Here is a 25,029-nt window from a genome sequence, read left to right on the forward strand (position 1 = left end):
TTAATGACTAGAGTTGTGATGGTAGCCAGCAGAGTCAACACAAACTAGTAATTATTTTTGAAAAAGTTTATAACTTTGGTCATAAGAGCTACCTTTGATTTTTTTTTTTGTTTGTTTCTCCCCTTGTTTTTGTTCTTTTGTGTTCTTTTATTGAAAGTGCTACATGAATATTTTGTGGGAGTCAAATTCTTTTAAAATCATTTAGCATTTACTTAATAACCATCAGATTTGATTCACTTTCTTTTGTTATGAACTAATTATACAACTGATCTATTATCTGTTAAGTTTGTTATCATTAAGTTAGTGCCATCCAGAATGTTTTCCATTATGCATGCCAGCCACACACAACTGGAGTGTCAAGGTGTCAAATTAATGACAAGGTAAACTGTATCACTTGTTTACAGTTTCTGATGAGCTTTCACAAACATTTTCCAATTCAATATAAGCTACATAGAGTATGAACATTAATAGTCAAAGATGCTGATACATGAGTAGTTAAAACCTTGAGTATTACATTGACAGGCGTAAGTCCTTGTTGAAGAGAAAATGTGTAAAAATTATGTGACTGCTGTTAATATTTGACTAATTGATTTTTAACTTTATGATATTTAAAAATTAATACATCTTTAAAAAGTCAAGTCTGAATCTTTTTTCGTGATTCAAGTGCATAAAAGTTTTGAACAAGCTTTGGTTACATAATTTGTAAGCTTTAGTTACATAATTTGTAAGCTTTAGTTACATAATTTGTAAGCTTTAATTACATAATTTGGAGTCAGCTAGAGTTGTTTGAGTTATCAAAAAAATCATTTTAGTTTATGACTTCATAAAACAAATTTATCAAAGTGAGTTTTGTAATGAATTTTGAATTCTGACGTTTAAAATGAAATTTCTTCAATATAAATGCTGATGTGTTCCTGGTTAAAATTAGGGGAGTATGAATTCTTGGAAGTGACCATAAAAGTACATTAAACATTTTATTTGAAATACTAGTCATAGTCCCGCCACCCAAAGATAGTCACCATTAACATTCTGGCAACATTTTAAGATATTTCTTTCTGATCTCTTTTTCTACTTAGAAGGTGCCATATAGAACCTTTTACATTTTGCTTTTTTTTTTTGCTGTACGCGGGCCTCTCACCGCTGTGGCCTCTCCCGTTGTGGAGCACAGGCTCCGGACACGCAGGCTCAGCGGCCATGGCTCACAGGCCCAGCCGCTCCGCGGCATGTGGGATCCTCCTGGACCGGGGCACGAACCCATGTCCCCTGCATCGGCAGGTGAACTCCCAACCACTGCGCCACCAGGGAAGCCCCATTTTGCTTTTTAAAATGTGAAATATTTTTCTTAAATTTCTTTTTGGAATAGATAATAGTGGTTTAAAAGTCAAAGCTATACAAAAGGCTATACACAGAAAAATCTTGTTCCTCCTGTTTCTCTTGGCTTTTTATAACCATTTAAATTAATTTGTTTAGTCTTCAGTGTTTTTTCTTTTTTACAATAAATACATAAGTATGTATTCCTATTTCTTATTCTTTCTAAGAGTAAGAAAAAATTGCATACTATATACATTGTTTTGTACCTTGTGCTTTTCGTTTAATATATCCTGGGGATTTTTTCATACTGGTACATGCGTTTTTTTTCCCCTCAGATAATGTGTTCCAATTGTTTTAATGCTTCTCCCCAAACTACAGTTTCATTAGTATTCTTTAATACCTTGTACTTCCTCATCACACTGCTCCGTCTTGTTGCGTTATTTGAATAGATAACATATGCAGACACTGTGGTTACAAAGACAAGTCATAGTTTCGGGCTTTGGGGCCCCAAAGGCTCTTTGGGAGGGGCAGTTAGTAAGTAGGTAAATGAGTAAATGATGTGGTAAGTGAAAGAGGTAAGCGAAGAAATATTATGGGAGCAAAGAAGAGATGAACTTGGTCCACTGAGGCATGGGGTAGGGATAGGCGGTGCCTCCCTGGAATAGGTGCTCTCACAGCTGAATTCTTCCTGAGGAAGAAAGTAGGAGTTAGTCATCCAGGTAAGTGGGAGAATTGCAGTCTAGGGAGAGGGAGTAGTCTGAACAAAGGGAAGAAAAGTCCAATTGCATGGTGTACTTCAAGGAATTCTAAGCATTTGACAGCAGTTCAGGACAGTATAGTGGTAACATTTTGCAATCAGTCTGCTTTTGTAACACATAGCTTTATACTTTATGAACTATCTTATTTGGATACCTCTAGTCATATAGAATTATTTTGGTTAATGTTCTTCCTGACAGGTACTGATTATTCCTACTATCATGCAATACTGGAAGTTGCATTTCAGTTTCTGTCACGACTACAGCAGAATCTGTTGAAATTTTGTCTGTCTCTTCACTCCTACTCAGCGACAATTCAAGCCTTCCAGCAGGTGAGTTCAGTGCTTACACGTGACAGTATTCTTTAGTGGTTACATATCTTGATCGGCTGTATTGCAGTTGTCCTGGCATTGTATTACAGAACTATACCTTTTCTACCTGAAATTGTCTAGGATTTACAATTTGTTTATAAATAATAAGCAAAATTGATGATGTTAAATCTTCAAATAACATATTATAAAAAATATAATTTGCACTTATTTTCATTTAAGGAAAAATAAAATATCTACACAAAAAACTGCCTACCAGACTTTATTTATACAGCACAGGTGAAGAGAGAGGCGATATAGTTTTTGCTAAACCAGTTAACCCTGAGTGTGATCATAGCCTGTAGATCTAAAAGTGGTTCACGGGAAATACAGCAGATAGGAAATGTGAAACAATATCACAGGAATACAGTCAGGAAAAGCTAGGATGAGGAAAGCTTTTTAGTAAAATAATCTGATTTTGTCAACAAGTAAGTTAAAAGGAAAAGAAAAGAGGGAAGGAGGAGCTTCAAGAGAGACTTTAAAAAGGTGTCAACTGGGGCTTCCCTGGTGGCCCAGAGGTTGAGAATCTGCCTGCCAATGCAGGGGACACGGGGTTGAGCTCTGGTCTGGGAAGATCCCACACGCTCCAGAGCAACTGGGCCCGTGAGCCACAACTGCTGAGCCTGCGCGTCTGGAGCCTGTGCTCCGCAACAAGAGAGGCCGCGACAGTGAGAGGCCCACACACTGCGATGAAGAGTGGCCCCCGCTTGCCGCAACTAGAGAAAGCCCTCGCACAGAAACGAAGACCCAACACAGCCAGAAATAAATAAATAAATAAATTTAAAAAGGTGTCAACTTAATTCGACGTGTGGATCTTGTTGGATTTTTTTAAAAAATTTATTTTTATTTTTGGCTGTGTTGGGTCTTTGTTGCTGCGCGCGGGTTCTTCCCCAGTTGTGGTGAGCAGGGGCTACTCTTCGTTGCGGTGCGCGGGCCTCTCGTTGGGTGGCTTCTCTTGTTGCAGAGCACGGGCTCTAGGTGCGTGGGCCTCAGCAGCTGTGGCACTTGGGCTCAGCAGTTGTGGTTTGCAGGCTCTAGAGCATAGGCTCAGCAGTTGCGGTGCGCAGGCCCAGTTGCTCCGCGGCATGTGGGATCCTCCTGGACCAGGGCTCGAACCCGTGTCCCCTGCATTGGCAGGCGGATCCTTAACCACTGCGCCACCAGGGAAGCCCCTTATTGGATTTTGAGTTGAACAAACTCGTAAAAAATAGCAAGAGAATCAAAGGTGTGTATGCTGATTGTATGTTTGGTATAAAAGAATTGTTAATTTTAAAACCTTTTTTTTTGTTCTGAAATAAAACCAGCATAGAAAATGACTCACAAGAAATATATAGTATAAAGAATTATAACAAAGTGAACACTCTTGTAATTTTCACCCCGTCAGGAAATTGAATTTAGCCAGGCACCATGGAAGCCCTTGATGTGCTGTGTCCCCATCACAGCGGACTTTTGCCCTTCAAAAGGAATCACTTTCTTGTGTTGGAATCATTTGCTGTTTTGTTTTTTTTTAAAAAACATTTCATTGCCCAAGAGTTCATCACCAAACAATAGAGTTTAATCTTGCCCAGTTTTAAAAAAATTATTAATTTTTTTGGGGGGTGAGTGGTCTCTTAATTTATAGGTTCTCCCTCTATCCCTTTCTTTTCTGTTGAATAACTTATACTGTTTGCCCTATACATTTTTTTTTTTTCCTTTGGCCCCAGCAAGGCCCTTGCTGGATCTTAGTTCCCCAACCAGGGATTGAACCCAGGGCCCCGGCAGTGAAAGCGCTGAGTCCTAACCACTGGACCACCAGGGAATTCCCAATAGATTGCTATCATTGCAGAAATTTCTCTTGTACAGTACTCGTCTATAAGAATAAGGGTGTTACTCTGTTTTTCCCCTCTCCCCTTTTCTTACAATAGCTTTGTATGGGATTTGACACTGAGACTTTTTCTGCTCAATTTGATGTGAAATTAGTTTTCCTTAACTTTTGGAGGTCGGCATGGTTCCCTATTCTGTTGATTTTATGTTGTGTTAAAATAGGGTGGCTTTAAAAAAAAGGTAGCTTTTGCTTTTTGAAATTTCCTGACTCTGTTCCCCTCTTTCACTTCTATTTTTGGACTTTTTCTTTTATTGGCTTTTATCTCTGTCCTGCTTGAGTTTTATTCTGCCCTCAACAGTTTCTCCTTAGAGGTGGGGCTCTTTCCTAGAAGGGAGTCCTAGCCTGTGAGTTATGAGTTCACAGTGGTCAGACTGCCTTGTGCTTACCTGTACTAGGTGAAGCAAAACCCGTCGGCCCACCATACTTTCCAGTGAAAACCTTTTGGCTGTTTTGGGGTTTTCTTGTTTTCAGGATCATCAGAATCTCTGCAGTTTCCCTCTACTTCTATGGCCTCTGATATCCGCAGGTCATTTTTGTGTTTTGTATCATGGGGATTTCCTTCCACCTAGTTTTGTCATAAATGTGGTCCACTGGTTTTTGTTTTCATTTTTGCTTTGTTTTTATGGGAGAACTTGGGAAGATTGAAAAACTATGCTGCCGGTGGCCATCAATACAGAATTGTATTACTTTTTTTTTTTTGCGGTACGTGGGCCTCTCACTGCTGTGGCCTCTCCCGTTGCGGAGCACAGGCTCAGCGGCCATGTCTCACAGGTCCAGCCGCTCCTTGGCATGTAGGATCTTCCTGAACCGGGGCATGAACCCGTGTCCCCTGCATCGGCAGGCGGACTCTCAACCACTGCGCCACCAGGGAAGCCCTGTATTACTTTTTTTAAAAGTGTGATGATGGTAGTATGTTTTTTAAAAAAAATCTCTGTGTTTTGGGAGTTCCCAGGTGGCCTAGTGGTTAGGATTCTGGACTTTCACTGCCATGGCCTGGATTCAAACCCTGGTCGGGGAACTGAGATCCTGCAAGCCGTGCGGCCGGCCAGAAAAAAAAAAAAACCAACAAAACACTTCTGTGTTTTATTGAGACATAGTGAAACATTATAAATGAAATGCTATTTGGAGCTTGTGTCCAAATGATCCAGTGGAGTGTGGTAGGAAGGTGGAAGAAATGAGATTGGCCATGAATTGATAATTACTGAAGCTGGGTCATGGGTACATAGGGGTTTATTGTACTGTTCTTTCTTCTTACAAACACAAGTTTGTAAGTTTTGTAATAATTTACAAAAAAGAAGAAAAATGTAATGGAAAGTTTTAATATTAATTTTTCATAGCAAGCTTTCCATTTCTCCCCATCTGTTCTTAATTATTTGTATTCCAGCAGTAGAAAAGGACATTCAGTAGGAATGTGTTACATAAATGACATTAGTGTGTACCCAGACCTTGTCAGTATGTCCTTTCCTTTCCCCATCTCTATACACTCATGCTTTTCAGTGTGCCTCTCGTTTAAGTTGCAGGTGGACTTATCTCATTGTGCCTGGGCGTGCATTTCACTCTAAACATACCCCACGTCTCATTCAGCCTTTCCTTTGAATATGTTAGTGTGCTCCTTGGATAATTTTACCTTTCCATCTTTACTTTTTTTAGGCCCCGTTGGTTTTTTAGATTCAGTGTCATTCTTCCTGTTTCAGGGAGGGGCTTCACATTAATCTGCGTATTATACTTAATTAGGACTGCATTGTTATACTTTGACACTTACAATTGACATTTGTAGGCTTAGTTTTCTACAAGGTACATACTGTGTTCCCTGGATATCTTTTTTTTTTTGTAACATTTAAAAAGAAATAATTATTTATTTTTGGCTGCATTGGGTCTTCGTTGCTGCGTGCGCACAGGTTTTTCTCTAGTTGCAGCGAGCGGGGGCTACCCTTCGTTGTGGTGCACGGGCTTCTCATTGCGGTGGCTTCTCTTGTGGCGGAGCACGGGCTCTAGGTGCACGGGCTCAGTAGTTGTGGCGCAGGGGCTTAGTTGCTCCGCGGCATGTGGGATCTTCCTGGACCAGGGCTCAGACCCGTGTCCCCTGCATTGGCAGGCGGATGCTTAACCACTGCGCCACCAGGGAAGTCCCCCCCCCCGGATATCTTTTGATATCTTCTGAGATAGAATTTTAAAGTTCTGTTTTGGGGATAATAATAACACCTACCTCATGGAATGATATTGGGAGGAACTAGATGAAATAATACAAAGAAAGCAGTGAAACGTAAAGCTCTTTCTGTCACATAATGGGTGTTCGGTAGATGTTAATTTCTGCTTTTACTGATGTTGTTTTATTATTATTTTATTACCTATTTAGAATATTCATGTTTTTATCTTGTTTTTGGTTAGAGATTATTTTTAAAAATGTCTGTGTCTTAAATGACAGATAGCAGCCGATGAACCTCCACCAGAAGGATGTAGTTCATTTTTTTCAGTGCATGGAAAGAGGACTTGTGATTTTGATACCCTTGAGACTCTTCTACTAACAGCTTCTGAAAGGTAGATTGTGTGTTTCTTTATTTAAATGTCATGCATTCATTGTGCTTTCTTCTGTATCAGGTCCACCGTCTGATTTTTCTTACGGGTTTTTTAGTCCGTAGGTATAGTGGTTTAGAATGTGAATTCTGGAACCAGAACCAGCTAGATTTAAATCCCAGCTCCATCACTTAAAATAGTTTTGTGAATTTAGGCAAATTACATAACCTTTCTTTCCTCATCTTGTTTCGAAATAGAGATAATAAGAGTACTTACTGTTATTGTTACTTAGTAACTAATGACTGTATCGGAGAGATTACCTAGGCTTTGTCATCAGCTTAGTAAAGAATATTCTGTGTGTTAAAGCCAGCGCCTGGAGTAATGATACTAATGATAATGATCTCTCAGGATAGTATTAGTTTCAGACAAAGGAGACTATTTAAGATAATTGCAAGCTTAATTTGAATATTAAATTGGTAATCAGTGGGCTGATTTTTTTGCTTAAAGGTAGGTTTCCTGTGGTGGACAAATAACAATAGGTACCTCCTGCTGTCTGCCTAGGGCAGTAAGCCCTCTGTACATCCTCCAATGCTGTTAGAAATTGTATAACAGTGATCTCTCTCTGATATTGCCCTGCTCTACGGGAAGTGCCGGGCGGTGTTTTAGGTGGGGAAACTCTTTAGTGAGATTATCTGCTCAGCGCCTGTCCTCTGCCCACCAGATGGTATGAGTGCTTTTTCCTCGGGGTGATAACCAGAAACTCAGTGCGCACTCAGCTGTCTGGGGTGAGGTATGGACATTCGAAATTGGCTGCATAGTGAAGTGCTGTTTCCTTGGGGAACACAAAATTGGCTGACTTGAAAAAGTCTTTCTTTAATTTGTTACAATAATGCAGACCTTTATAAAGAAAAGAGTGATAATGTCTCCTCTTCTGAGAGGTGGTAACTATTTTTAATGGATTGGCATATATTCTTTTATGCTTTTTTCTGTGGTTATAAATTTATACAGGTAGGTAGGTTTATTTTTATAAGGGGCATTTTCCACTTAGTACGCGTAGGTATACCTCCTTAAGAAGGATTGGTAGGTCATAAAGTCTGTGCATTAAGATCTGCTGATATCTTGATGTCATTCTTAGAGAAGTTTTCTTGAGGGGGGAGTTTTAAAATTTATGAGGATAACCTAAATTTTAGATGCAGTAGTAGGATGATCATAATAGTAAAAATGATAGAGGAGGGAGATGCTGTAATTGGGAAGTTGTACGCTTAGATTTATCCTCTGCTTTTTTGCATTATTTGCACTTAGGTCTTCAAATAAAAAGGTAATTACATTCTATTTATATGGTAGAATAATTTACTAAAGTTTTAGTACTATGAGGGCTGGATGTGTATCCTTTTTCTGGCTTTTTTACCCCCTGCTCTAGAAATTGGTAACAATTATTAGTCAAAGTCTACATTTTAAGGTTAGTATTTATATAATGTACATTCGTTAATTTTAATTATGAACAAATAAGACTCATACCTGTTTTGTTTTCAGTATTCTTACTAACTGAAAACTAAGATGCTTATAATGTTTGCTTAAATTATCATTGCTGTAGCTTTATTTTGTACTGTTTTTAATGTTTAAAAGCTTTTTTAAGTTAACAATTTTAAGCTTTTAATATTTGTTTTCAGACCAAAACCTTTATTGTTCAAAGGAGATCACAGATATCCCTCATCTAATCCTGAAAGCTCAGTGGTTATTTTCTACTCTGAGATTGGCTCTGAGGAGTTTTATAAGTTTCACCGACAACTTGTATCAAAAAGCAGTGCAGGCGAAATCAATTACGTATTCAGACATTATATATCTGTAAGTATTGACTTATTTTATAACTGTTTTAAATATTAGTTTGCTCACCACAACCTTAGCACTTCAGCTAATAATTTCCCCCTTTATAAAATGATTTGAACTACTTTTTTGGGAAGTGTAGTACTTTCATCAAATCTGTTATTTGCACATAGGAGGTACTTTGCTTGCCTTTCTGAAGAAATGTAAAGCAATGTGCCTAAAAAATGGCTGTATAAAATTGACATTCTGTTTCAGCTTTGATTTTTTTTTTTTTTTCCTGGCCATGCCATGCGGCTCCTGGGATCCTAGTTCCCCGACCAGGGATTGAACCCGGGGCCCTGGGCAGTGAAAGCACAGAGTCCTAACTACTGGACCGCCAGGGAATTCCCTACGTTCTATTTCAAAATGAACCATGTAAATTATATTTAATTTGGTCCAGATTTAATATGGTCATCATACTATGGAACTGATTCTTGAATTCACTTCCTTTCCAAACCCTTTTTTTTTCTTTTTGGCATCTTTTTATTTGATAGAAAAAGGATTTCGAAAGAGGTAAACTCAGGCAGAATTGATTTAAAATTAAGCTTTCGAAACCTTGTGTGGCATTTAGCATTTAAAATATTTATATGTAAAGATCGTTGGCCTTTAAAGTTTCTGTGTCATATTAAGCTCAGTAAATATCGGATGTTAAGTCCATGGGAAAGTAAAATAAAAATTTTAAATGAAAATTTATGTGAGCAGAAACAGATGTATCAATATCGAGTTTTGGACACCCCCCCCCACCTTGCTTGTATTGCTGGTTTTTTTAAAAATATTTATTTATTTATTTGGCTGTGTCAGGTTTTAGTTGCGGCACGCAGGATCTTTTGTTGCAGCACGCGGGCTCTTCGTTGGGGCATGTGGGCTTCTCTCTAGTTGTGGCGTGTGGGCTCTAGAGTGCGCGGGCTCAGTTGCCTCGGCCGCACAGTTGCCCAACCACAGATCAAACCTGCGTCCCCTGCATTGGAAGGTGGATTCTTAACCACTGGACCACCAGGGAAGTCCCTATTGCTGGTATTTAAAGGGCCATCCTTATTCAGGATGATGGTAAGCCTGTGACATTAGGTCAGCCCAAACCCTGCCTGAAGACATTTAAAGTCAGTAAAAAAATGTACACACACACACACACATTTACACACACAGTCTCAACAAAGCACTTCTAGGTTTGAAACCTCACCAGTTTTCAACCCTGCGTAGGTTCCGGAACTGCTTTTTTGTTTTCTCCATTTCTTCACATGGTTTGGTGACCTTTGCCCTTTCCGCTATCCCTTCATCTGTTTTTTGTTTTTTTAAAAAATTTTTTTTTAAATTTACTTTTGGCTGCCTTGGGTCTTTGTTGCTGCGGGCGGGCTTTCTCTAGTTGTGACGAGTGGGGGCTACTCTTCGTTGCGGTGTGCGGGCTTCTCATTTTGATGGCTTGTCTTGTTGTGGAGCGCCGGCCCTAGGGCACGTGGGCTTCAGTAGTTGTGGCTTGCAGGCTCTAGAGCGCAGGCTCAGTAGTTGTGGCGCACGGGCTTAGCTGCTCTGCGGCATGTGGTATCTTCCCAGACCAGAGATCGAACCCGTGTCCCCTGCATTGACAGGCGGATTCTTAACCACTGCGCCACCAGGGAAGCCCCCTTCATCTGGTTTTGTTTCTACCTTGGAATTCCTGTTCTCACACTTGTGGCAGGATCCACGATCTAAGGATTCCCATGGAAGTTCAAGCATGTTTTGAGTGTGTAATCCTAGGTGATGGCTATGTGACATTAACATGGTCAGGCTCTGTATGCTGTGATGCATAAAGAGCTAGGTGGGAATGCGTGGAGAGCTGAGTGGTGATGGTGGAATACTTGCTCTGCTTGCAGAATCCCAGGAAGGAGCCTGTTTACCTCTCTGGCTATGGTGTGGAGTTGGCCATTAAGAGCACTGAGTACAAGGCCAAGGATGATACTCAGGTGAAAGGTGAATTTGTAAATTAAGACCAATGTGTTTTCTTTTCTTTAAATATGAGTTAAAGGGGAATTTGTTTCTTTAATGAAAAAGAATAGATTTAGGAGTATTATGAACCTGTGTTTGAATCTTGGTTCTGCTATATCTGAGTTGGGTGACAAATTCTTTAGGTCCTAATTTTTTCCTCTGTAGAGTTCAGATAATGATATATGCCTCTTGAAGTATTTTTGAGGAGAAAATAAGATGTAGAGGTAAAGAATTTAACGAAGTTTTTTTCACAAAAGAGTTCAGTAAGTAGTAGCTATTGTTATTGATGATAGGTAGTTCACAAATAGTAATTAATTTGTGACCCAATGTGAAATCTTCAGCTATCATATAATTAACAAACAGTTTGTTTTTATATTATTTTCTGCACTTGGAACAGTTTATTGTGGATACTTCCTGTTGTAATATTCTAGGGTTTTGAATTCATTATTTCAACAAGTTTTATGCGTAATCTTTTTATGTCTTTTGAGCTTGTTACCTTTAGGTAAAAATGATTGGTTTTGGTACATGGAAGATAGCCTAGTACTTAATCATCCTGTCCTCAATCATTATATTTAGGATTAAGTTGCCTAGTTGCAAATTCCTCAGAATTTTGATATTGAAAAATCCGTTATTCATAATTTTAAAGGTATTAATTTTGAAATATTTAACATGTAAAAATTTCCACAGTTTAAGGAAAAACACATTCTTTCTTTATCCAGGAACACAGGATATATCAAAAACTCATTTATTGTGTGTGTTTGTTAACCACTATGTTAGTTGAGGTATTCAACATTTTAAATCTATTGTAGTTTCAGGTGTTTCAAAATTTTTTCAAATTCTGTGAAGTTAATATTTTTCTTTCTAATCTGAGTGATTAGACATGTATTTGCTGTGCTTTTGTAGGAACTGAAGTTAACACCACAGTGATTGGTGAAAATGATCCTATTGATGAAGTTCAAGGATTTCTCTTTGGAAGATTAAGGTATGTTTATTCTTTTGGGAAAGGGTCTTATTCTGTTTAAACCTCCAGCCTTCTTCACATTGTAAGCATCATCTTTCTCTTTACTGCCTGAGTTACGGATCTCTCAACAATACTTTATGTATGTAATCTGATATGAGGAGATGACCAGTTAGTTTGTAGTACAGTTTATGATTTCTGGTAATTCTGAAGCACATTATTCTTACATGATACTATGGCTGCCTGCTTACGGCTTAAATTGATTTATTTTCTGGACCTTGCAGTTGATAGCATAAAGTCACATGCCATTTTTTGATTCACATAATAGGAGAAATGTAATTGTTTTATGCATTCTTTTCCTGAGGGAAATCAAATGTATTTTACATTAGAGAGGGCATAGCTATTATTTATTTATTTTTTTGCTTGTTTGTTTCTTATCTCTTTTTAAAAAAAATTTATTTTATTGAATTATAGTTGATTTACAATGTTGTATTTATAGCTATTTACTTATACTAAACATAGTTTGAAAAATTGCAAAAGAGTTGTAGTAGGAGGTGTGGTAGATTTTATATATGTTCAGTTAAAATACATTTTATTACAATTTGCTTTATATGAAAGAGGATAGGAAGTGGCTTTCTGAAGAAAATTCCATAACTATTTTATGAAAGCATAATAGAATTTTATAGCTGAAAAATGTTCTTAGCTGTTATTTTAAATGTTGCAGTTATTTCTGTTATGATTTGATCATTGTTCAGAGCCCTGAATCCTGCTTTATCTGGAAATCTTAACTAGGACATCTATGGTGTGCTTTTTTTTTTTTTTTTTAATAGAAATAGTATGTGTAGGTGCAGTTTCATATATTTTAGCTTTAACATTTGACCCAGTGAAATGACAGCTAGACTAACAGTTTAGTAGAGATGACTTTGTCGATGTGGAGTGACTGTGCATATGTTGAGTTCATCCTGTGCACATGCACATTTCTTTGTATTGAACATCAGTTATGGCCTTATTACTATGCAGTCAGGTTCCGTTTTTACTGCATCCAGGTTTCCAGAATCCCTTTTCATATTCATGTTTTATATGTTTGTTTTTTGGATAGCATTATGATTTCATGTGTTTATAGCACAAAGGTAATATGTAGAATATTGGAGACAATTTCCTTTTTGGACACTCAGAATAGTTATTTAACTACCTGAAGTAAGTGACCCATTTTAAGGTATTTTTATCATGAAGAAAAGTGTAGTAACTGGAATGGATTGGTGGGATGGTGAAGGATCTGAGTAAATATTTTACTTTCGGCAGGTTGCATTTAAGAAATTTTGAGTTTTTAGTGTTAAAAAGAGGATTACTCTGTTCCACCTGTCTGTCTGTCTGATCTAAATGATCTATCTCTGCCTCTGAAAACTTCTGTTTTACTAACTTTAAATAGAATGCACTGTATTTCAAGATAAAACTAAGCAAAACGCAATAATCTTGGTTAGCTTGAATTATATTCATGTGACTAAAGGATTTATGAGCATGTAGCTGAAAGAAACTCACTTTGGGATTGGAAGCAAGGTATTTCCAATTTTATTTTGAGAAATTAAAAAGGTTCTGGAAAGGATGGAGAATAATATAACATACCCCTGTACTCACCACCCAGAACTGACTGTTTCTATCGTACTTGCTTTTCTGTACCAAAGAATTGTTTATCAAGGTTTTTTTTTCCTGCAACATAACACCTTCTTTTACTTGAAGAAAGAAAGAACCAAGGTGGAAGGATTGGTTCCACCACACAGCAGGTAGAGTTGAGGTCCCCTCTGTTCCCTACTCTCAGTCCCACTCCTCTCCCTCCCCCAACATAGAGAGTTGCTGTTGTAGTGATTCATTTTTTAATCTGTAAATTTTATGGTTTTTAAATTAACTTATACTTTTCTATATTAACTTGTTTCTTAAGAAAAATTTAATATTTTTCCTATATTGTAGGAATTTTCCTGTTACTAAGTGGGGAGAGTTGTGAAGATAAATTTGGGGTCAACTTCTAAATGTGCTTTGGGAAAGAAAAGACACCTGAAAAGGATTGATTTTATGTTTCTTTCAGAGACCTGCACCCTGACCTGAAGGGACAGTTGAAAGAACTCAGAAAGCATCTCGTTGAGAGCACCAATGAAATGGCACCTTTAAAAGTTTGGCAATTGCAAGGTAATAAAAACGTAGAGGAATCATTCTAAATTTCACGGTATTTAAAAGAAACAGAATTTGAATTTGATTGTATTTATTCACAAATTTTAAGGATCATGTGATTAATCCTGATATATTAGAAAAGAAAGGAAGAAAGTCCTTTTGTAGACAAATAACACTCTGCAGAGTAATATATATTTGTAGATGAGCTACCAGATCTTTCTTTGTGTGACCAGGTGCATAAGCTTGTAACAGGTTTGTTTTAATCTTCGTGTTTCTGTGTGTATACATTTATTACACAGTTGGATGTTAAAGGCATGTCAGTATGGCAGGATGTATGTGTGCTTTTCTGGTCCAGAGAAGTATGTGTCAAGGTTTTCTTTCCCAGCATAGTTTACTAAAGCCTTTTGCTGTACTTGGTGTTATGTTGTAAATCCAGAAGAAGGAGAAGAATTTGGGGTGGATTAATCCTGTGCTAATAAATGTGTTGGTGTATGCCTTAGTGTTTATGCAGGCAGATCAAGGAACGGCTACAGTAAGCACCCTAGGGGCCTATGAAGTGAGTAAAACCTTCAATTCAACCATGGGCATGCTTTGAAATGGCATTCTAGGGCATTCTTAGTTACCAAGAAAATAGTGGGAAATAAATGTGCTTTTTTCCTGTTTCTTTCTCATTGCTGTAGATGAATACACTTTAACTTGCGTTTGATGTTGTTGCAGATCTAAGTTTTCAGACTGCTGCCCGAATCTTGGCTGCTCCTACTGAGTTAGCTCTGGTGATTATGAAGGATCTTAGTCAAAATTTTCCTACCAAAGCCAGGTAACATAGAGTAATAAGGCTTTGAGACATTCTTCTTTTTAACATATGCCTAATTATCTTCATGTTTATGCATAAAATGAAGCCATTAAAATATGAAAATGCTTAGGAAATTAAAGTTGTCTTACTACCAGCACTGTACTGTTAATGGCCCATCTTCCCGAGAAGGCGACAAGCCCCTGTGTTGTGTGGTTGAAGAGAGCAGTCTAGGTTGTGTTCCTGGCGCTGCCTCTTGCTAGTTGTGTGAACTTTGTAAATAATCACGTTCCTCAGCAGGAAAACAGAAATAACAACACCTGCCTTTCAGGATTAGATGAGTTAACAAAATTTAATGTATGTAGATGTAACTAACTTAGGGTCTGGCATGGACTCTGGGGTTTTTCTTCCTGAAGAGTTTCTTATATATCATCTTCCTCATTCTTTTTTTTTGTTTTAAATTAATTAATTAATTAATTTATGGCTGTGTTGGGTCTTCGTTTCTGCGCCAGGGCTTTCTCTAGTTGTGGCAAGCGGGGGCCACCCTTCATCGCGGTGCGCGGGCTTCTCACTATCGCGGCCTCCCTTGTTGCGGAGCACAGGCCCCAGACACGCAGGCTCAGCAATTGTGGCTCACGGGCCCAGCTGCTCCGCGGCATGTGGGATCTTCCCAGACCAGGGCTCAAACCCGTGTCCCCTGCGTTGGCAGGCAGACTCTCAACCACTGCGCCACCAGGGAAGCAATCATCTTACTCATTCTTGACGAAGGAAAGGAATCATAGAGACTGACTTGTTCATAGTGACAGATTAAGATTTTGAATGCTGCTTTTCTGCTATTGCTTTCAATTGTATAATGGTCCTCCACATCTCATAAATACAAGGCAAACCTGTTTTAAAAGCCACATTTTCAGAAACTTAAATAATTGTCAGTCTTTTTCTTGAGTCACTGAATGAGGTGTTTTGACTTCTGATATGAGATGTTTTGTAAATTTGTTTATTTGATTAGTCTTGGGAGAATACTTCTTAGACAGGACTTAAGAATCATATAGTACATTATCATTTAATCAAGCATGCTATTGAAGATATACATGTGCTTAAATAGCTTGAACAGTCTGCTGCCTTAACTTATTGAACAATATCCTTAGCCTGTGAGCTGTAGAGATCATATACAGGAATAGAGTTACATATATTTAACTAAGGTCTTGGAAATAATTGCACTCGCATCAAAGTGCAATTATTACTGTTACTTTTCCTTGGTTTTATATCTTGTGATAATAAGCAGATACATAATAAACAAATACAGACATCTGAGAGGAGGAATATATTTATCAATTGTAAAGGTTTAAGGTTTTTTCCATTTAGTTTTTTGTAATTTATGGAGCAATGTGTTATTTCGTATAGGGAAAGTGAAGCCTTTTATATCAAATACTAAACTAAGCACTGATAATGTTTTTATTTCCTTAGAGCAATAACAAAAACAGCCGTGAGTTCAGAACTTAGAACCGAAGTGGAAGAGAATCAGAAGGTATTAACCAATGGAAAATAGTGGCCTTTCTGTTTTGTATTATATCTTTAAAGATGCGGAAATGTGAGTTAAATCAGTGACATTTAATAGTTTTACTCTTCTTTTATTAAAGACGATGGTATTTTGATTCATTTCTGTAATCTTTTTTATACTTTCAGTAGTTAATCAAAGTTGAATATGAATATATAATTCAAAGCATCAAATGGTGCTACCTGTTTCTTTAGAAAAAAGCACCCCCGCCAACATGTCTCACTCCCTGTGTGACCCCCTTCCCAGAAGCATCTGCTTTTAACTCCTAGTTGATTCTTTGGATATTTATCTCCAGATTCCAGCAAACTTAAATTGGTACTTTCTCAGTTTCCAATCTTGTGTATTGGCCTTCTGTTACAAGGATGAGGTCTGACTTTCTTTCACTGCTCTCCCCACTTCTCCCACTGTCTACCAGTACTCCATATTGGCACTTTCCCCATCTTTCTACCATCCCTGTGTTTTTGTCATGGTTTTATCAATTTTTGATCTGCTTCACTGTGGACTGGTTTTTCTTTATGTCTAGTACATACCAGTTATCCTGAGACCTTCCTTTAACCTCTTTTTTTTGGATCTCCTATTTCTTGGATTCCATGTCTTCTTTGTTTTTGGTTTACTCCCTTATTTTGGTGCAGCAAATCATTCTTCATGGGAAAGGTTGCATGTGAGGTAAATTTCAGACTCTTGAGAAATCAGTTTTCCATTTTGTTTTTTTGTTTGTTTTTGGCTGCGCTGAGCGGCAAGAAGGATCTTAATTCCCCAACTGGGGATCGAACCCACGCCCCCTGCAATGGAAGCGTGGAGTCTTAACCACTGGACTGCCAGGGAAGTCCCTTCCATTTCTGTTTTTATTGATAGCTTGGCTGGGTATAGAATTCTAGGTTGGAAGTCATTTAGAAGTTTGAAGTTATCGCTCCTTGGAAGTTTGGTTTCCATTATGGCTTTTGAGAAGTCTGAAGCCTTTGTATGAGATCTGGCTTTTCTTTCTGGAATCATGTAGGGTCTTTTCTTTGACCCTAGTAATCTGAAATTCCGTAGTGATAATGCCTTTTTAAAAAGTCTTTGTACTCTTGGGTGGTTGGTACTTTGTACTCTTGGGCCCTTTAAATCTGGAAAATCCTTTCCTTTAGTATTGGGAAATTTTCTGGACATATTTCCTTGCATTTCTTCTTCTTTTTGGTTTCTCTTTTCTGTTTTCCTAGAATTCCTGTTTATTCTTAAGATGTTATATCTCCCTGACTAGTTTGGCCTAATTAAAAATCTCTTATTTCCTGTTTTCCAGTTCTTCTGTCTTTTATTTTTAAACTTTCTGGGAAGGATTTTCAGACCACTTGTTGAGATTTCTTTCTTTAGTTGTCAAATTTTTAATTTACAAGGGTTATTTTTGAATTCTTCTTTTTATGGTGTTGTCTTATCCTTCTGAAGATATCGATGGTTCATGTATGTGTTTTCTTTTCTCTGCATGGTCTGTTGTTCCCTCTTAAGTTGCCTTTCTTTTTGTCTTGTTCTCTTGTCTTTAATGTTAGAGGCTTTCCTTAGATGTCTGGTGATCTCTCACTAACGGCTCATATTAGACAGTGAGGCAATAAAAAACTGATTGAAAGCCTGAAGGATGCGTCTTTGTGACTGTAGGCTGTGGTGGTATGGTCGTTTCCCAGGGAACTCCAGTGACAGAATCTTTAAACCTTTCCTCTTGAGCTGTTTAGTCTCCCGAAAAGGATCTTCTGATCTTCTGCCGGGAGGGTGAGGTCTGGCTGCTGGAGTTGTAGAAGCCCAGTAGGACAGAGCATTTGGTAACTTCCGTGCAGTCCCCTGTTTTCAGAATGGGATCCCCATCCTCTGTTGTGTTTCATTTCACATAGTTCCCAGTCAGTCTTTCCCACAGTCACAGGGTGCTGTATTCGCAGCCTGGGAATGAGTGGACGTGGAGTTTTTCTTTCCCTTGTAAGAAATCCTGATTCTTGTTGATGCAAATTTCTGTTATCCCCTAATCTTCCTTGCCATTTTATCCTGGCAGGGCAGAGAAGCAAAAGCCGTGGCTTCTGCGTTGTTTTGTGTTTTTCCCATGCAGTCCTAGATCTTAGAGTTCATTTCTCTCTGTCCACTGAGTGAGGGGGAGTGAAGGGAGCTCAGCGATCCCTGCCCCTCTCCCCCAGCCCTGGGAGAGCTAAGGGATCCATGTTCTGTCCCTAGTATCTGATACGTTTCTTCCCTTCTCTACTGTGTGGTGTTGAATATGTGATCAACCGTTGCAGTTTCCTTGCAGAGAAAGAGGAATTGATTGGAAAGGATATAAGCCAACAGAAGCTGTGTATGATATGGCATCAAAGCACTGTTTCCAGTGGGTCAGGCGGGTCTGAGGGCTGCAGGGGCTGCATGGTCACATGCATTCCACCGCGTCAGAGAGCAGCAGTTGAAGGGCCCCGTGGAGGTGGTCTTGGAGAGCTCGGGTGTATGTACGTGCTGTCCTTAGCTCAGCAACTCAAAGTTTCTTGGTGTGCCTTAGTTTGAAAGTTTAAGGGAGGTGTGGGGTTTTGAAACCCTTTTAGATCGGATGCCTGGACTTCATCCAGGAGGCCCAGCTGTCAGTGACTGCTAGCACAACCTTGGCTGGCATCACAGACAGGGAAGGGCAGCCAAAAAGTAACTCTCCGTGCTTGGCTTATTTAACACCCTCCCTATCCCCAGTATTGTAGGAAACAGTTGTATTAATCATTGTCAACATTTGTACGTATAATAAAACCAGAAACATGGAAATTTTTATTAAGTATTCTCTTCCTGCTCCTTAATAAGTTTTTAATATTTCAGTATTTCAAGGGAACTTTAGGGTTACAGCCTGGAGATTCAGCACTGTTCATCAATGGGCTTCATATTGACTTAGAGACGCAGGATATATTCAGGTATGGATAATATTTTTCACCCTGAAAAGTTTTTATAACGTGTGGCTCCTTATGACATGTCCAGACTGTTGTTGCTCCTTGATGTGACAGGTTGCAAAGCCTGATGACTTAGCAGGCCCAGTGTGTGCATTTAGGTAGGCCCATGTTCTGGCTGGGATGGGCAGGATGATACTTGGCCATTTTTTATCCTAATGTACGTCTGATGCCTTGGACATTTAAGGCCCAGGTGTCTTTTGAGGGTGCCTTTTCAGAGCCTTAGTTTTCCTGTTAACCATAGAAACAGAAGAGAGCAGGTTCTTTTGTTTCTGAGAACAGTATGAAGTAGGTTTATGCAAAATGCGGCCTCTGGTGTCTCAGAAGGTGATCTGTCTTACATATATTATTTGATACCTTTTTGTTTTGTTAAAATGTGGTTTAGGACTAAGTTGCTCTAAATTTTCCTTATGAATTTTGGGGGTTGGGTGCAGAAGACAGGTAGAATTCTGATTTTATCTTTGATATTAAAATTGACACAGTTGATACTGCGGCTTCATAATAGTGAAAACAAAAGCTGTGGTTGGTTAATGCTTTAAAAGAAGCAGTTTCCACAGTAAGATAGTTTTCACATTATGTTAATTGAGCTTTTATGTCCATATACTGCTTTCAGAGCTAGTAAAAAATTAGTAAAGGACACATTAAAAGATTGCCCATGTTTTTATTTTTTATTAGAAAAATCTCTTTAATTTTCCAGAGTATTGCAAACTGTGTACTTGCTTATTGTAAACAGTTTTAAATAATGCAGAGATAAAGGAACAGTCTTCTTATTTCTTCTTCCTTACCCAGCAAACCTCTTAAGTTGGGTGTGAATTCCTCCAGACCATTTTCTGTGATCATCTCTGTGTGTGCCTGTGGGAATTGATGCTGATATTGAAACATATATTAAACATACATTATTTAGTATATTTTTTGGTGTTTTTTTAGTAAGCTTTTCACATAATTTTAGATTCATGTGCAGTTGTAAGAAATATCACAGGGAGATTACTTCAGTGTTTTTAAAAACATGCAATGTAAAATCCACGTTTAGGATTATTTCATCCTCAAATTGTGTGTTTATACTTAGAGATAATTTCTATACACAGTGTATACGTAGACAAGTATAAATAAACATCAGCCAAGAAGCAACTCCTGCCTACTTGGTTCCAAATATTTGGACAAAAGGAAGCAAGGGAAGAGCTCCCTCTTTTGATTTCTCAACTTGTTTGGTAGGGCATTGAGTTTGAACTGATATATTTTTCTCATGGTGAGAATTTTTTTTTTTAAGCCCTTTCTCCTAAATACCTATTTGTTTTTTTTCAGTCTGTTTGATATATTGAGGAATGAAGCTCGGGTGATGGAGGGTCTGCACAGATTGGGAATAGAAGGCGTTTCTCTGCATAATGTTTTGAAACTGAACATCCAGCCCTCTGAGGCCGACTATGCTGTAGACATCAGGAGCCCTGCTATTTCGGTAGGTATTCTGTGAGCGTGTCCAGGGAGTGGTCTGGCCAAGTATTTTATTATGGTTTTCGCATTTGTCTTTTAGGAGAGGTAAGTTATTCCTCTTATCTCTCTTGTCGGCATCAAAGTTTTACAACAACTGCATATATGCGGCTATGTGTATATAGTAAAGTAGGCTCTTAAATGCTCCAGAAAGTTGAGCTATTAGGCTTACTGTGGCTAAGACCGTGATTTTTCCACTTTTGTATCTCTTTAGGAATTTGGCTGAGCATCTCTTGGGAAAGTGTTTAGTTTGTATATTCTCAGTTGCACGCAAGTCTTGTGTGATTTTGTTTAAAAATACCAGTTTTTAGCTACCAACCTCCTTTAACAGGCCTTTGATATTTTATGTTGAAGGATTTATGTAGATTAATATCGCTCTGTGATGTCTCTGGGCCTTTGTCTCCTTGTCTGTAAAGAGACCAGAGGGAGCAGAGCTGTCTCGGGCAGTCGTGGTGGAAGTGAGGTCGGTGATGGAGACATGCCTGGCACCCTCAGCTCTCCAGTCCCCTTTTCTTGGTGTCTGTCCTGCACTGATTTTAGGGAAAGTGTTTGGAAAGGGGAATAATATAGAATGTAGATGTTCACTACTTGACTTCTCACTTGGTGGTGTAACTGTTATTTTGATGAATACTGTGATGTCATTTTTTTCCTGTTAAAAATTTTTTCATTACGAAGAGTAAAGAGACTAACATAATTAGCAACTGTAGGACCCATCGCCATACTTACTAAATGCTACCATTTAATCATTTCATGTTTTCTTGGAAGGAAAAAATGTTTCAGTCAAAGCCCTCTTTATATCTCTTCCCAGTTCCACCCCTCTCCTCCTTGCAGGTAATTCCTCTTCTGAAGTGGGCGTGTATCCCTCCTGTACCTTACTTGATCATTTTCTTCCCTATTGTATGTTGTAAAATTTTGAAAAATGCCGTATCAGTATCCTTCAACAATTTTTATTACTCAGTAATTTTTTGAAGGCTTATGTGGTTTGATACATATAGATCTAGTTTATCACATGTTTTATATTTTACTTATTTTTAAAAATATCTTTTATAAATTCACAGTTTAGAATTTAAGACATACAAAAGAGTGTGTATTGAAAAAACTCTTCACCCAGCTGTCCAGTTTTTCTCCCTGGAAGCAACAGGCATTGTCAATTCGTTGTATATCCTTCCAGAAATACTCTGTTTACATAAGCAAGGTAATATACACATACTTTCCCACCCTGCTCTTTTTTTTTTTTTTTTTTGTGGTACGCGGGCGTCTCGCTGTTGCGGCCTGTCCCATTGCGGAGCACAGGCTCCGGACGCGCAGGCTCAGCCGCTGTGGCTCACGGGCCCAGCCGCTCCGCAGCATGTGGGATCTTCCCGGACTGGGGCATGAAACCGTGTCCCCTGCATCAGCAGGCGGACTCTCAGCCACTGTGCCACCAGGGAAGCCCCACCCTGCTCTTTTTGTACAAATATTGTATACTATTTATCCGTTCCTTTTTTATGGCTATTTAGTTGTTTCTAATGTTTTGCTGTTAATAAGCAGTACTGTTAACGGCTCTTTTTGTACCTCTCTCTTCGTGCATACATGTGAGAATATATTTGGGGTAGACACCTAGAGCTGTAGTACTTAGTGGTAGGGTAGTAATAAAGGCTTAGTGGTAGGGTAGTAATAAAGGCTTCAACTTCATTAGGTCATCTTCTCTAAAGTGACTTCCAGATGCCAGAATTGGGTGAGAATTCCCATTGTTCTATATTTTTGCCTATTCATGGATATTGACAAACTTAAAATTTTTTTTTTTCAGTTTAATCAGTGTGAAATTTCATTGTGCTTTTAGTTTATATTTCTTGGATTGCTAGTAAAGGTGTACATTTTTCCTTGTGTTAATTGCCCATTTAAATTTCCTCTGTAAATTTCTTATTTATATTCTTGACTCATTTCCATTTCTCATGTTGCTTGCCTTTTTTTAATTGATATATTAGATTTCTATAGACATTCTTGACACTAGTCCTTTATTGATTTAGTAGGTCGCAAATACCTTCTCCTATTCTGTGGCTTGTGTTTTAGTCATTCGTTTTTCTACTTGGTCTTTATATTTTCAAAAATGGTCTTTCCCATGTGATTCTTCTTGAAATAATTTAAAGTCTAACTGTTATTTCTGCAAATTTCACTAATGGTGACTAAAGTGTATGCACAATGTTGTGTTCTTTTTTTTTTTTGTAGTGGATCAACAACCTGGAGGTTGATAGCAGATATAATTCATGGCCTTCTAGTCTACAGGAGTTGCTTCGCCCCACTTTTCCTGGTGTTATCCGACAGATCAGGAAGAACTTGCACAACATGGTAAGTAAAACTCCTTATTGCTGGGCTGTGATCTCTATTTCTTCCTTGCCTTCTCCCCTGCTTTCTGTCATATCTGGAACGTTCACTTCTCTCCTTTACTAGCTGCTTCTCCCCACCACCACCCCTAGATATGCTCTTTTTCTAGCTCCATATTCAAAGTGGAAGGGTTGGGAAGTGTACTGATTGTTTGTAGGGCTGTGCAGTGTCAGTGTATGAGGAAACGCTCCTCATCCTTATCTCACGGTTCAGACTGTGTTAAGTTTTAAGACAGTTGTTCTTTTTTACTCAGAAGATGAATATGTTACTACCATTTTTCTTGAATATCTTAATCCCTAAAATTCAGTAGTTCAATTTATTCCCTTAAATAAATCTTCGTCAGCTCCTGCTTTTTAATCCTTATTCCACTGCTTTAGAGAGATAGAGGAAAAGGGGTTTTAGTTGACGCTCTTTTCCCCTCTCATGTCTTTCTTTTACCTCATGCAGTTCCTAAAGAGACGGGGCAGGTTATGGCCAAGGTTGGCTTCCTCAGAAGTTTCAGGGGAAATGATCCTCTATACTTGCCTCACCCTTGAAACCACTTTTTTCCTTCCCAGTCAAAACTTCAATCTCTTTTACTCTTACCAGATGAGATAATTTATTAAACTTTATTAAATGAGAACTTTATTTGATTAAATGAGATTAAATGGGGTAATTACTATTTTTTAAAGTACATCATGAGAACTTAATACATGATAGCTACTGTTGTCTAAAAATTGGGTTCTAAGTGAATTCTTAATTCAGAGATCCTTCGAAATGAATACACAGGAAGCTAATCTCCATTTTCTAAGGTGGCAGAGTTAATAAAATTTGGGTTTTGTTAGGTGTAGTTTGTATAACTTCTTTTATGTGGTTCGAAAGTAGCTGGAAAAAGGTGGCCTTCAAGTGTAAAGACTAAGGCATTTTTATTGGCCCAGCGACATTTGAATAAATGTCGTTTCATGTTTTCCTTTCCCTTCCCTACAGGTTTTCATAGTTGATCCTGCTCATGAGAGCACTGCAGAGTTGATTAACACAGCTGAGATGTTCCTCAGTAATCATATACCACTAAGGTAACACCGTTATCAATTTGATGGTATATCTCGTTTAGCTGAGGTTTTGTTTGTCATTCTTAACAAGTCTGGTGTTACTGAATTGTAGGATAATTAATCGTGGGGGTCGTTAAGGGCAGTTTTATCTTTTGCTCAGTATGAAGCCGGTATCTTTTGGGGGAGAGAATTTGATTCTCAATGAATAGAATCTTACCGTCATTGAGTTATTAATAAATAGCCTGTGTAAAAATAGCATGTGATCTCAGCTTGCTCAGGAATTTTCCAAATCACAAAGCCTACCTTCAGCAGAGGTAAGGAGCTTTGCCAAGAACTTTTGTCAGACTGTCAAGGACTAAATGTATACACAGCTTTTTATAGATGCAAACAGGCACATTTATTTCACTTGTGTTACTAAATCTGCCCACGGGGTACTTAAATGGCTGGGGTTTCCACTGTACCTCCTCAGAACAATGTTCGAAGGTTTTACATATAAGGATTAAGATATTCCCGCATTCTGAATAGAATGTGGTAATTTTACATGTTGATAAAATTTGAATTCTTAGAAAACATGAAAATAAAGAAGAAAAGAGCTCTTTAGCTAATTAACACTATTGTGTGTTCCATACTCAGCACTGAGCTAAATGCTGTGAGTGGAACATAAGCCACATTTCTACCCTCTTGGAAAAAATACTGTGCCTACTTCCAGTAAGATACTCAGTCAAGTGCTAGGTTATGTCCTTGCTAGTTCTAAGTGCCTTAGAATTGCAGGGAAAAAAAAGATTATAGACAGATATTTGGGAAGGACAAAGGTTTCATGGCAAAGTTGGATTTAAGATAGACTTTGAAGAAAATAGCGAGTTTTCATTGATGGAAAAGCAGAGATTTTGAGTTTAATGAAATATTTAATGTAAACCTGAATACCACATGGTTAGGTGGAGGATTACAGCCAGAGCTATGTTTTGATGAAAAGGGAATATAAGAACACAAAAGAACTTGGCTCATGGTACACAGTGGGCATTAATTAAAGATTTACTGAATGGCATTGAGGGACAGGAAGAGGGCATGGGCTCTTCAGATGGCAAAGGTAGGTGAGAAGAAGACACTTAACTCACAGGCATG

General features: G+C 38.3%; 1 protein-coding gene across 2 annotated transcripts in view; it reads left to right on the forward strand.

Moving 5' to 3' along the window:
• Positions 1-25,029, forward strand: part of UGGT1 (UDP-glucose glycoprotein glucosyltransferase 1) — a 108,788-nt gene that overhangs the window by 10,422 nt on the left and 73,337 nt on the right. For both annotated transcript variants that reach the window (XM_022590528.3, XM_022590529.3), the window contains exons 4-15: positions 2,268-2,398; positions 6,724-6,836; positions 8,483-8,657; positions 10,523-10,619; positions 11,538-11,616; positions 13,673-13,773; positions 14,473-14,572; positions 16,010-16,070; positions 18,906-18,997; positions 20,333-20,483; positions 22,724-22,843; positions 23,846-23,931. In XM_022590528.3, coding sequence (XP_022446236.1) covers positions 2,268-2,398; positions 6,724-6,836; positions 8,483-8,657; positions 10,523-10,619; positions 11,538-11,616; positions 13,673-13,773; positions 14,473-14,572; positions 16,010-16,070; positions 18,906-18,997; positions 20,333-20,483; positions 22,724-22,843; positions 23,846-23,931 — 1,306 coding nt within the window. The remainder of the gene's footprint in view (positions 1-2,267; positions 2,399-6,723; positions 6,837-8,482; positions 8,658-10,522; positions 10,620-11,537; positions 11,617-13,672; positions 13,774-14,472; positions 14,573-16,009; positions 16,071-18,905; positions 18,998-20,332; positions 20,484-22,723; positions 22,844-23,845; positions 23,932-25,029) is intronic.

This window comes from Delphinapterus leucas, chromosome 8 (genome assembly GCF_059928025.1).
Source record: "Delphinapterus leucas isolate spDelLeu-1000000601 "Yukka" chromosome 8, BTC_Dleu_Yukka2, whole genome shotgun sequence".
NCBI classification, from domain to species: Eukaryota; Metazoa; Chordata; class Mammalia; order Artiodactyla; family Monodontidae; genus Delphinapterus; species Delphinapterus leucas.